This window comes from Nannospalax galili, unplaced genomic scaffold, assembly GCF_000622305.1.
Source record: "Nannospalax galili isolate Female #2095 unplaced genomic scaffold, S.galili_v1.0 scaffold1076, whole genome shotgun sequence".
Taxonomy (NCBI): domain Eukaryota; kingdom Metazoa; phylum Chordata; class Mammalia; order Rodentia; family Spalacidae; genus Nannospalax; species Nannospalax galili.
Window position 1 is genome coordinate 1,205,508 of NW_008338348.1, and position 14,039 is coordinate 1,219,546.

Sequence of the window (14,039 nt, forward strand, 5' to 3'; positions counted from 1 at the left end):
TGGCATCACTACCAACACTAAGTCCAGCTGACAACACTGGGGAAGCTGACTGAGGCTGACTCTCTGCTGACCCGTAGTGGCCTTGACTTGCTAAGCCACCTGGGTAGCCTGGCACTGCTCTTTCTGGCTCACCCCCCCCATCGCTACCCCAGTGGGTGTCAGCTTGGAGGGCACCCCCAAGTCCCACAATCACCAGAGTGATCTGGGAAGGAGGAGGTAGACTGAGACTGTTAAAACAGACGCTCACTATTATGACTGACAGACGACGACAGCACTGGTGGAAATGGAAGGAGCTGCATGCACAGGTGCACGGTAGGCTTTTCCACCCAGGGGGCTGGACTTCCTCAAAGATGGTGATGGGTGTGACTTTTCCTGGGGAGACTTCCTACTCACCCCAGCAGAGAGGGTAACAAAGGAATGATTCCCACCGAGGCCCGGCTTGGTGAGTCAATGACTTTATTGAAATTACAGGAGTGTGAGTGACTCAACAATCACATTCCTGGAAAGCCCAGCCCGCCGGCATGCATGACCACTCACCAAAGCTGCATCCCTGATGCCCCCTCTGTCACTCGTAGCATCTGTACCACTGGAGTCTCCTCTACCCCAGCGACTGTGAACTGCTCATATAACCACAGGCAGAGGCCTTGTGAATGACCCTTCTGAAGGGGTCTTCTAACTTTCTTGTGATGTGAGTTTCCTGAGTCTCCCTGCTCACTCCAGGAGTTTCAATCCTGAGGAAACAGATGGGCAGAGAGGACAATCGGAGACAGAGTTCAGAGTCACCGATGGTGACAGGACGGATGCAGTCACGTCACCGTCCCTGTTCAGGATGTGGTTCCTTCTTTATGGCAAACCTACCACAGGCCAGGCTGTACCCAGTGACATAGGAGGCTCAGCTTCTGTGGTCCAGGACCACCTGATCCTGGTGGCAATTCTCAGTTATGATGATGCATTGCCCAGTGAGGATTAAAAACTAGTCCCAAAGCCCTGCTACCTCCACAGGTGCCCTGATTAGGATGGAGTGCTGGGCACCGGGGCTCTTTACATTTCCCAGGTGGTCCTAAGGCGCAACTAGGGTTGAAGGACAGACGGAAACCCAACAGAGGCATGGAGGCAGGAGAATGGAGAAGACAGGTCATGGCAGATTCTGACCCATGAGTGGGGTCTTCAGAGCAACCAGATGAGCCCCTCATTGTGACGGGCACAGAGGGGAGTAGAAATTTGATCTAGGTCTTTGATCCCTGGTCACACCATAGTCATCAAGGGAGCAAACATGCTCTCCTCATAATGCATATGTCTTTGCTTTCTGTATCCTGCTGTTTTGACCCCAGGGCCTTACTGACTTGCAGTGCCCCATTTATCGTGGGCCTGGTGGACCCAGGGATAATAAAGGCCTCACCCAAGGACACACTTTTTGATGCAAGCAACCAACCCAGAGCTGATACCCTCTGGCTACCCTTATATGGGGCTTCCCAACACCAGGCCACTAAGCACCTCATCTCTTCACTTCCAGGTACCAACAAGGGCCATCCACATCCCACAGCCCACTGAAAGTATTCAAACCAGCCAGTTCTAACCTGCTTACCCTAGCTCCTCAATTCCTTCTCCCAGAAATCACAATCCCCCCACCTCTGCACTGGCCCTGATGTTCCCCATGTGGCCCACTGCACTGGACACTGGAACAAGCCCAGTTTTCCATGGCAACCTACTCCTGATCACAGGACACTTCCAGTTTCCTGTGAATACATTGTGTTTTAGGATTCTTTGCAACCTGCCTCATCCCAGAGATGAGTCTCTCCATCTGTTACTAACATATTTGTTGATAAACGTGATGGGTATCCCCTAAAATGGCTGAGGACGGCAACTTCCACACCCTTCCTCCTTGTCAGAACCCCTCGTAGGTGATCCCAGCATGCCCAGAGGAGGAGAATCCAGGAAACTGAATTTTTGATGCAGCAGCTGTGAGGAATGGAGCAGCTGAGGGGGATGGGGGGGCACAAATGCTTCTGCTAACTCTGGGGAACAATGGTGGGTGTCCTTGCTCAACATGGGGGGAGTGGTCAGAGCATAGGGATGGATGACAGCTATCCTGGGAATCCTTGGGAAGCTTAGAGGGCTGGTGGCAGGGAGGCTCCCGCTTGAGAAGCACGTACGGAGACAGCCTTGGACTCCCGAGGACCTGTTTCCAAATAAAGCCACATTCTGAGGTTCTGGGAATCCAGACTGCAGTGTAAGAATGGACGAGGCACACTTCAGGCCTTGGACTCTTTCCTCCTCTGCATGGGATTGTGACAGATGAGAAAATGAGGAAGAGGATGATAAGAACGTGGCATTCCATTGCTGATAAGAGCTTAGAGTCCTGTGACAAGCTGAAGGGCTTCCTACCCCAAGACACTGATGTCCCCACCTGGTGAGTGAGGGTTGCCCAAGTGAGGCCCATGGGAGGGCCCTGTCCAATGCCGAGAGGAAGCTGGGCAGAGATAAACTGAGTCTGTTCACCCCAAATACTCACTGCACCTCTGGTCTGACTGAGAGCTATGGCCTCAATGTGTATGGCCCCTAAACTTCATATCCTGAGTCCTAGCCCCTGTGCCAGTGGTCTGAGGAGGTAGAAACAGGGTATTTAGGTTGTGAGGGCTGAGCCCTCATAAAAGAACTTTCAGTGTCCGTATAAAGAGGTCCTAGAAAACCTTTTGGGAGATGAGTAAGAGGCCTCATAGCCGAGAAAGCAGGCCCCGCCCCACACTGAACAACCTTGTCTCAGGCTTCCCAGGAATGTGAGAAAACGTCTCTTGCTCTAAGTCCCCAGCCTGATTGTTACCAGTGCCGGTTACGAGGCAGGGGTGAGAAATGGAAAGAGGTTGAGAATGCACAGCGCCCAGACAGACCTCCACTTGTAGAAATAACAGCTGAGGGGAAGTCCCCCTTGCCATACCCCACCAACACCAGACCCCTGTTCCAGCTCCCGGGGATAGTGGCCCTGGTCTCTCACTGTTCCAGGACAGTGCTTGAGAGAAGCTGGAGATTTGAGTGGCCTGGCTTTACGAGCTGCACCTGTCTGGAAAGATGCTCCTGTCCTGGGATGAGTTAGACACGGGATATGAGAAACAGTGATCTTGCTCCCCATGCTTCTCAGCTCAATGACCCCAGGTCACACCACCATTGCTGAGCAGCTATGAATCCAAGAGAGCATCTGCCTGAGGCGGGAAGCCCATGGGCCCTGGGAGAACCCAGCTGGTACTTGAATACTGGTCGCTGAATGTTGGGCAATCTCTTCTTCAGTTGCTCACACCATAGAGGTGTGACAATATCATGTTCACAGAGGCTCTGCCGCAGCAAGACTTCCCCTCCACTCCATTTGCTCATTGGACTCTGTCCTCACAAGATGGTTTGCTCTCATCAAACCCTACTTAAGGGCATCTCCTTGGGGGAACCTGAACCTGGTCCATAATGTAGCTGCAAGAGAGCCCGGAAGCGTGTTCCTCTCGATTCCGAAGCACAGGAGGAGCAAGGAAATGGGTGGGAAAGGATCCTAGTGTTAAAAGATGGTGGTGAGCAAGGTGCCTCGTGGAGGCACTGCAGAGCTGTAAATGGTGCATGGGAGAAGGTAAAGCCTCTCACAGATGGTCCTTACCAGAACTAGGATTTCATAAAACCTGCGTCTAGCAGAGCCAGATGAAGTATGTTATGTCGGCTGGGTACCTTGGCTGTAAGGAATAGCTGACTGACACAGTGATGTGACACTCAAAGCCACAGAGCAGAGAAACGGTGTGTAAATCTCCGGGTGTCCGAGCTCTTGCAGAAGACTTGGGGAAGGCAGTCTCCCTGGAGCATCAGCTCAGGTCAGGTGTGCATACAGGACATCTAGAGGAAAGTGCTGGAACTCCTCAGAGGCAGGAGTCACTCTGTATCCCAGTAAAAGGGGCTCTGTAACCCCAGGAGCATGCATTTGATTAATTAACTTGGTTTTTTTACCCATTCCCCTATGCACAGAGCATCCTGGAACAGATTGATTCTCTTAAAGGCCTACATTCCCTCCTTACAACCAGGACACAAGGAAGAAGTCAAATCCAATAGAATAGAACCTAATCCCAGGGTCCTGTCACTCTTTTCAGACAAATGCTCTGAGAACAGTCAATCTCCTTTAGCCCAGAGCCAACTGAAGCTTGGACAAGCTTGTGCATGGAATTTGATTGGGGTTCTTTTTTTCTTGTGGTAAGTCTATTATGATCTCCATAAAGATAAGCTCTGTGCAGCACCCAGGATGTAGGATCTATGTAGAAGATCAGCATCCAGTCTCTCAATTCATGAGCCAGACAGAAATCTCAGAAGTGCAGTTATTTCTAGCACTGAGGGTGAGGGGTGTGGATCCATCAGAGCCATGGGCAGAGCAGCTAGCCCGCAGCCCTGATTCTCATCACTGGCTCAGACTCGGGTGGGGGGGGGATCCTGATAGAGCCAGGTGAATGCTCATGAGAGGCATAATACACATCCCACTTGATGACAGGCTCGATGTAGGAAAAAGTGGCTGTGGCTGGAGTCTCTTCATCCTAATGTCCAGCCTTGTCCTCCAGGGACCCTGTCTCTGCATCTCTCCCAGAAGCTCCCTGGAGGTATGACACCCACCAAAGTGAACTCTTGAGGCAGGTCTAGAAGGATCCATGATAAAGCCCATGGATGAAATGAGACATTCAATCTCTATGAACACTGTGCTGCCTCTGTAAACACAGTAAAGTCCAGCAGTGACAACCACGCTTGGTGGGCCTGCCATTCAGGGTAGTCAGTCAGTCACTCAGCAACCACTCAGTGAGTCTCTTTTCCAGACTCGGCCAACACTAAGGCCCTGGGAATAGACATGAACAAGATAGGATTCCTGGACTCTAGGAGAGTGACACAGAATGGTGGACACTGGGTTGGGATGACAGTGAAGGACAGCAGAGGTGTCTAGAAGAGAGGCGTGGCTCTGTCTGTTCTGGAGTGAATGCAGCGTGCTATCTTCTGTTGGTGTGGTCAGACCCCGGACCCCAGAGGGATGGTATGTGAAGGTGACGGCTTTTGAAGGTGATTGTATTTGGATGAGGTCATGGGGGGTCACACCCCATGAGACTAGTGTTTTACAGGGAAAAAAGGGGACAAGAGCTTTCTCTCCCTCCACCCAGAGCAAGGAAACTTCTTTCTGTAAATCAAGGGTGCCATCTTAGTCTGTTTCTGCTACTATAACAGAATACTTTAGACTAGGTAGTTTATTAATAATAGAAAATTGCCACAGCTCTGGAGGCTGGAAGTTGAAGATTAAAGACCAGCAGATGCACCATCTGGCAGCCGATGCTTCTGAGATGAGCCTTGTGCAGTGTCTCGCTCTGCAGGAAGATGGGCAACTGTGGTGTAAAACTCCCATTACAAGGGTTGCCTTGTGAGCTATTCACCCCCAAAAGGTCCCACCTAAATACTGACAGATTGGTGATTAAATTTCAACACATGATTTTGGAGTGTGTCATGGTTGAATGTGAAATGTCTCCCACAGGCTTATGTGAGTGAATTCTTAGTTCCCAGCTTGTGGTGGTATTTAGGAAGGTTGTAGAAGAATAAGAAGTGGGTCTGGGGTGGGTCTTGGGAGTTATAACCCAGCTTGATTCCTGTTCACTCTGCTTCTGGACTATGGAAGCAATGTGACCAGCCAGCTTCCTACTCAAACTGCCATGCCTTCTCCACCAGGATGGGTGTTATCCCTCCTTGAACCATAAGCCAGAGAAAAGTTTTCCTCCCTACAGTTGTTTCTGGTTTGATATCCGGTCATAGCAACAAGAAAAGTTCCTAAGACAGAGGAGCACAAATATTTAGACCATGTCAGGAGCCCTTGCCAAAAACCTAGCCATGCTGACATATGACCTCAGATTTCCAGCCCTTAGAACTGTGAAGAATGCATGCATGTTACTTAAGTCCAGCCCCTGGCATTTTGTTACAGTAGCACAAATGGACCAAGTTATAGAGAAACCGTCTTCTGTGCTGTCAAGTTTTCAGTTAGTGGAATGAAAACCAAGTCTGGAGACATACATCTACTGATAACAGAACCCTTGGGCCAGGTTTTGAAGAAGGGGAAATCCACAGGGCAGAGGAAGGAGAAGCACCTATCACATGGCGTCAAAAGCTGAGAGGGAAGGTGGATCTCTGTGCACTCAGAGAAAGGAGAGAATGATGCCAGAGTCCCGGATGTGTGAATAGGGTGGGAGGGTTAGTCACGAATTAGTAATCCCTGCCTTAGAACCATCTAGCAGTCTCCCACAATGCCCTGGAGGTGTTCAGTTATGGCAAGTAAATAGCTTGTAACTCAGTTCCTCTTTGGGCATGGTGTAATAAATGTTCACTTTCCAGAATAGGAACTCCTAAGACACCTTCAACACTAATTCTCACGTCTGACGCCCTCACTCAACCACCAGAGGATGCACAGCAGGAAGTCATGCACCAGCACAGCTAGAACAGCGGAGGTGGGATTCTGCTGTGTGGCTTCAGGCGCTGCCCCCTGTGCGCAAACTCCCAGGTGTCTGGGTGGACATCACAGGAGAGGACATATTCCTCCAGGTTGTCCCTTGACCTCCACATGTGTTCTAGTTTGTTTCTCCATTGTGGTAACAAAGCACTCTGACCAATACCAACTTGGGGAGGAAAGGGTTTATTCAGCTTACATCTCCCAGGTCGCAGTTCATCAGGGAGCCCAAGGTAGAAACTTAGGGCAGGAACCTGGAGGCAGGAGCTGGAGCACAGGCCATGGAGGAACGCTGCTTACTCGCTTGCTCCCCTGGCCCCTGCTCAGCCTGCTTTCTTATACAACACAGGCCCACCTGCCCAGGGGTGGCACCACCCACAGTGGGCTGCCCTCTCCGACACCACTCATCAATCAAGAAGATACCCCACAGACATGGCCACAGGCCAGTCCAATGGAGGCAATTCCCCAGTTGAGGCTCCTTCAACCCAGGTGTGTCAAGTTGACACTAAAGCTATCCAGCACAACATAGATGTTTCACCATTTGCATACATGTGCACACACAAGTAAATAGATGTAAAAAATTAAAGATAAGTAGTGGATAATGATAGGAAAACACCGGAGGTCGACCTCTGGCCTCCACATCAAGCATACCCATGTATACAAGACACACACACACACACACACACACACACACACACACACACACTGGCATTCTAGAAAGACAGCTCACAGGAAGGGAACTCACATTCAACCTTTCAGCAGTGAGACCACTGATGCCGTGCATGCTCCTGGCCTCAGAAACCCCACGTCTGGCCATTCAGTCAGTTAAAGTTCCAAAATGTAGAGATACATTCAAGATTGCTTAGTACTACACATTCTATAATAACACAATTAAGCAAATAAAGCAGTCTCAGAACGCATAATAGATTTTTTTAAATAAAATAAACAGCCGTAAGTCCACTGAAAAGTTTCTTATTTGAAATTTGGGGGACAGAATTTTTTTAGGCAGTGTTTTTCTAGTTCACAAATATTTATATTTCATAATATGTCATGATGATAATGAAAGTATGTCTAACATAATGTTTAATTGTATTTTAAAATAATACAGACTGTATATTATGTGACCTCTCTTTGGGGATTTGAGGGAGTACCTTGTAATCAAATACATTAATCTGCAGAAAGATGTGGACAACCAGGAAAAAAGGAAAAATGATTTCCAACTCAAATGTTATCACAAAATATTGGAGGAGAAATGGACTTGGAGTCCAGGGACTGTTCAGTGTCAGAGGTTTGGTAATAGTGAGAGGCGTTGAAACCACTAAAATGTGGATCTTTGGAGATAAGTCTCTAGGAGAATCATCCACAGAAGGGCTGATGGACGATCTTGATTGTCAACTTGAGGAGACTTAGAACCACCCAGGAGACAAGCCTCTAGGTCCAACTGTGAGCGACTGGCTGGATTAGACTGGCCTCTGGGAATAACGCCAAGGAATTTTCTTGATTGGCTTGAGGTAAAGAGACTCACCAGGAAGGAGGGTGGCACCAGTCGCCGGGCACGGGTCCTAGACGTCATTCCAAGGAGGAAGACAGGCACCTCAGACTCCTGCCGCCTAGACCCCACCATGGTGGCCTGTACCCTGGATTTCTGTCACCATAAGCCCGTTCTACTTGAGTTGCTTTGGTTAGGATATTTGGTCAGGGTGTTTGGTCACAGCAACAGGAAAAGAAACTTAAGACAAAAGTGGTCAACACTGGTCCCACAGGATGAGTGTGTTCTCTCAGAGATAACTTGTTATAATAAGGAACACACGTGGGGCAGGAGCTGGAAAGATGGCTCAGAGGCTAAGAGCACGTGCTGCTCTTGCAGAAGACCAAGATTCAGTCCCCAGCATCCAAGTCAGAGGGCTTACAACTGCCTGTAACTCCAGCTCCCGGGGATCTGGCACCCTGTCTGGCCTCCTGAGGCACCCACATACACAGACACCCACACATACACATAAGTAAGAAATAAAAATAAATCTTAAAATATACATTTAAAGATTTAAAAACAAAAGGTCACACCTGTCTCTGAACCTCTCTGTTCCCCTGTCTTGCCGTGTGATCTCTCCTGCCCCAGCACTCCGGCCTTGGTGGCATTCAAGTTGTGATGAGGTGGGGGCTCTGTCCTACAGGCCACAGAGAGGAACCTGCCCAGTCTTGGGTTTTCGGCCCCCAAAACTATGAGCTAAGTAAACCTTTTTTGTTTATAAGTTACCCAACCTCAAATATTCACTTCTAGGAACATAATATGGACTAAAGCAGAAGATAAGGAATTGTGGGAGTCCTAAGTAGACCTGTATGCTCTAACCCGGAAAGTTGTCTATGAAACAAAGCTAAGCATTAAATTCACTTTCAGAATGGTCCATGGAGTTTGACTTCATTATTGTAAGAATAAACCAAAGTCCCAAGTTATGTGGATGTTTGTTTGCACAAGCAAAGGAGAAATGCTAAAAATAGTGGATTCAGTGTGATCACAGAGCTGGGGAGAGGGACAGGACGGATTCAGTGTGGTCACAGAGCTGGGGAGAGGGGCAGGACAGGGGCTTAAAAGGGAAAGCCAGGGGCTGGGGATGGTTCAGTGGAAGTGCTTGCCATGCACGATGTCTGCCTGAGCTCAGATCCCCAGCGCCATGTAAAACGCTGGTGCAGCTGCATGCACCCGTGATCCCAGTGTGGGGGACAGAGACAGAAAGCCCCCAGAGTCTCCTGGTCATTCCAGCTAGCCAAACCTGCAAACTCCAGGTTGCACTGAGAGGGCCTGTCTCAAAAATAGTAAAGTGAAGATCAACGGAGGAAACACTCAATGTTGACCTCTAGCCTCTGTACACACATGCACGCACATATGTGTGCAGTCCCACATACATGTGCACACACACAGGAAGCTAAAAGATGTGTCTTTTGTTTGACTTATAATGAGGTGGCATCACTTTTATAATGCAAATGCTAAAGTGTATTTAGAGAGAGTAATGAAAGAAAACTGGATAAACGCTGCATTCAAAGGCTCCAAACCCCTCTCACAGCTGTTGTGCATAGAACTGTTTGGGTGTGGGGCCTAGCAAAGGCTGATGCACCCATTCGCACACATCCTCCACACCCCTCAGTGTGCATGGGAAGGTGAACTTGTCTGCGTGCTCCTGTAGAACGAGGACGTGGGAAGGATGCTGTTGACTTGACTCTGTCTGGAGGGCATGGTGATACTGAACAGAAAACAAACACAGAAGCATCCTAGGCCCAACAGGACCTGGCTGGTGACTTGAGCTTCTTCATTGAGAATCTGAGGGGTGCTCTTTCTCACCGGGTTGAGGAGCACTGGAATGTTCATGATGCTTCCTGCAACTTGACTGGTACATGGTCAGTGGCAGTTGGTGTGTGAGGATGCTGTTGCTTTTTCTGTCTCTGTAGCTGACCACATTGGGCACGCCTCTCCTGCAGGTAGTCCCCTGGGCCTCTCAGCACACCTTACTACACCTGCTCCAGAAGTCCACCTCCAAGTACCCCCAAAGCCACCTCTGTGTGCGCCCCTATCTGTATGTTCAAGTCCCACAGCCCAAACAGAACTCTCAAAGTTGGGAAAAATACAAGAAGCCATTTCACATGGTGTGATGACATAGAGGAATCTAATTATGCTCAGATTTACCTCCAAGGTTCTCAGAGCTGGTTGCCAAGTTCATATGCCAAACTCCCCAGAGGGCAAGTAGCGACCATTCAGGGCTCCCCCCACCCTTCCTTCCTTCCTCCTCATTGCCCCCACATCCCCACATCCCCTGTGTCTTCCTCTTCTCATTCATCCTTCCTTCCTCCTCCTGTTTCTAGAACATGTGTGTCACAGGTGTCCCCAATCTGTCCAGGTCCCATCTGCTGCCTTACCTTCAGGCTGGATGGAGGCCACCCCATCCCCCACCTCCTCCAGAGTCCCAAGTTCAGTGCTGCGACCCACAGACTTTCCAGAGCCTGAACCCTGCCTGACCCTCCCACCAAGGCTCTGTAGAGCTGCCGTGACACACAGGTAGACCTCCCATCTACAGATGAGTGTGTCTTGACTTGACATCCATACATGTGTTAGTTAACCTGTCCTGCAGTATAAGCATATTCACCCAAGAACCCGCACAAAGTAAAGAACTCATTCTAAAATCTGAAAGCAGAATTGATACTCTGTAGGAACCAGAGACACTGTAAGGGTGGACCTGAGTTCTGGTATCCCTTTCCTGCCCCCACCATGCAGACCCCGGCTTCCCCTCACACGGGAAAGGGCACAGCCCTCGGCCCTGGCTAACTGGAGATTCTGCTCTGTTTGCAGGACACGTGCACATCACCGACTTCAACATCGCCACGGTGGTGAAAGGAGCAGAGAAGGCTTCCTCCATGGCCGGCACCAAGCCCTACATGGGTGAGCGCTCCAGGCCCGCACCTCAGCCCCGGCTTCCCTCTCCTGCCTCATCTGTGGTCCCCCACTCCCCTCCGCCAAACCACGTATGTCCCCCCCATTCCACGAGAGGCTGCACTCTCCCCAGCAGGAGCCCTGCCCTCTACAAGGGAAGAGCATTCATTCACCTGCTCAGAGGCCCTTCTGGCCTTAGTTTTCTAGAAAATTCCTCTGCGACAGGTGGGAACAATACTTTTTCCTCCGTTCTCACTAGAAACCAGGAGTACCAGTGTGTGGGTCTCTCTGGGCCTGTGTTCTTAAATACAGGGCTGTCTTTTGATGTGGAGTTTCCCCTTGTTTTTCTTTGGGGCTTGTGTGAAAGTCGCATTTTCCCGTTGCTTCGGGTTGGTTTTCTCTGCGGGTCTTCAGTGTTTCCCATTTTCTCTCCATCTTTATTATATTTCTCTTCTCTTTTTAATTACGTTTTTATTTTACTGTGAGTGTTCACCCATGCATATGTGTGCCGCTGCACATATGTGGACGTCAGAGGACAAAATGTAGAAATCGGGTCTCTCCCGGGCACTGAACTCAGGCTCTCAGGGTTGGCAGCAGCCCCCATCCCCCGCCCAGTCCTGCTTTCCTGAAGTGTTCTCACTTCTCTCCTACTCAGGCCTTACTGGCTGGGTTTGCTCTGCGCACTCCTGTGCGTTTTATTTATGAAAAGCTTTTCTCTTCACGTATGTTTTTCTTGACTTCTCCTGCCTGATTTCTGAGGTATTTTTAAAATTATTTTATTATTTTTATTTTATATGTATGAGTGTACTGCCTGCATATATGTAAGTGCACCCGTATTGTGAAATGTCCATGGGGGTCAGAAAAGGATGTTGGATTCCCCTGGAACTGGAGTTACAGATGATTGTTAGGGTTCTGGGAACCAAACCCGGGTCCTCTGCAAGAGTGCTCTTTACCGTTGAGCCATCTCTCCAGCCCCTTCTGAGGTATTTTAATCGCCCTTTGTGTTGTTCTTTGGGTCTTCTTTGAGCTTCCTGTTTTGTTTTGTTTTAGGTTCTCTTTTTTTTTTAATTTAGTAACCACATAATTCCTAGAAGCATTTCATTACAACAGCATTGACATAGTCAAGAACCGTTTCCAGAGCAAAGATGTATCTCTTTCAAATTTGGCTGTAAATTTTTAGGTTCACAACATTGAATTAATACAGTTATACATTATTGTACTCAGTATAAACCTTGTAAGATATAAAATTGAACAAGGTTTTAACCTTTACAAAAGACCTCCATTTCTTTTTAAAATATACTGTTTCATACAGATAAGCTCATTTTTAATGCAGCTAACCCTCAGATGTTTGTACATGCATCTCTAATCTCTATATTTCTGATTATTACTAGTCACAGTCGGTACTTTCTGAGCTCCTTGGCACCTGAGCAGGGACATAAAGTCATCAGGTAGATTTCAATGGTAATATTTTTCATACCTACTAATTAACATGAAGCAAATTTTTAAATTTCTTCCTCAAATATAACTTTTTTTACTGATTGATATTTTTGTGTGTATTTCATACAGAACATCCCAAATGATCTTATTTATGTTTATACCAGCATCCCAAATAGCACCCTCTCATACCCCCCGCCACTAGAGCCCATATAGTCTGTCATCCCTGTTACTGTCCACTGTGTTATCAGTGCCCCCAGACGTTACCCAGTGCTAGTCCTTCTGCTTAATCTAGAGTTCCTTGTTTTAGGAAGATCAGATCTTCCTCATCTAGCAGCAATCAGTTGCCAACATTCCTTAAAATAAGATTGGGGTCTACTGTTCATTCTCCCAGTTCTATGCTGGGTTAATGTCTGGGAGTCTCTTGGGCCACCCTGGCCAACAACTCAAAAGAAGATATCTCCTGTCTGGCATTGTTTCTTGTTATGTAGCCTTTAGCTATACACATGGACTCTTATTGAATTATACTGATCACTTTAATCTTTGATTATACTTTCCTTTTGGGTGTTTAAGACCATACAGTTGACCCAAATAAATCAATTTGTTTTTATACTTAATGGTATCTGAGGATCTGTTCCTCAGGGGTCACATGGGCTAGGGAGGAGCCCTTGGCTCCTTTCTTTTACCAGTTCCATCTGTGTGAAGAGAAGTCAAAAGTCCTGCTCAACCATGTCTGGCTTCACTTGGAAGCATGGAGGAAATGTTTCCTCTGTGTTGACCCTCCTCTTTGTAGACTGGACACTGGTTCAAGTCCATCTGGTGGGGTCTCCATGGCCTCCTTGATCAAGAGGACAGGTGACATACCACAGCTACAGGTCATTTTGAGAGATGCTCCATAGTCCCCTGGAGCTTAGTCAACCTTGGAGGGCAAGGAGCAAAAACTGTCCTATAAGTCCCTCTGACCAGATTAGTATAGGCCTCAAAGTATGACTGTTAACCATCCAAGAAGGTTAGTTCCACAAGTCTGATACTTTTAATTACCATGAGCTATGTAGATAAAGCTTGGGCAGAAACCAAACGTTCTCATATAAACCTTGACTAGACATATATTATGCTCCTTGAGCTAGTTGTATGTATAATTTGTCAGTAGGTTGTTGGACTAACATGGTTCCCTCTAGTTTTTTTAAACTAGCTAAGCATTATTTATCTCTTGCATTGTCTAACCTTCCACCACGGTTTCTCCATTTTTCCCATTTCTCCCTTAGTAATACTCTTCTCCTGTGGCCCTCTTCTCTTCAGCCCCTTCTTTCCATTTATTCTCCAAGGTTCCTCGTATAACCCTCCCTCCCCCTCCCATTAAAATAACCCAATATCTCCCTATTAACACCTGTTTCCTACTGTTCTTCTCTTTCAGGTTCTTTCTTTTCCTTTACCTCCCTGGTTCCTTTTCGTTATCCTGGTTCCTGTAATTATGTCTGGATACACACTCACTTATAAGGATTTGGTGCGAGGATCCACATATGAGGGAGAACATACATCATTTGTTTTTCTGAGTCTGTGTTACTTCACTTAGTATATCAGTTTCTAGTTCCATCCATTTACCTGCAAATTTCATGATTTCGTCTTTCTTTATTGCTGAGTAGAACTCCATCTTATAAATAAACTACATTTTCATTATCCACTCATCAGTTGAGGGACACTTAG

The 14,039-nt window shown here is 47.8% G+C and overlaps 1 protein-coding gene across 2 annotated transcripts in view; it reads left to right on the forward strand.

Moving 5' to 3' along the window:
• Stk32b (serine/threonine kinase 32B) overlaps positions 1 to 14,039 on the forward strand; it is a 379,118-nt gene that overhangs the window by 309,998 nt on the left and 55,081 nt on the right. Inside the window, exon 6 of one of the 2 annotated variants that reach the window (XM_008833119.1) lies at positions 10,821 to 10,910. The exons of the other annotated variant lie outside the window; for it this stretch is intronic. Within the exon in view, the coding sequence (XP_008831341.1) occupies positions 10,821 to 10,910 (90 nt within the window). The remainder of the gene's footprint in view (positions 1 to 10,820; positions 10,911 to 14,039) is intronic. 2 annotated transcript variants of the gene reach the window in all.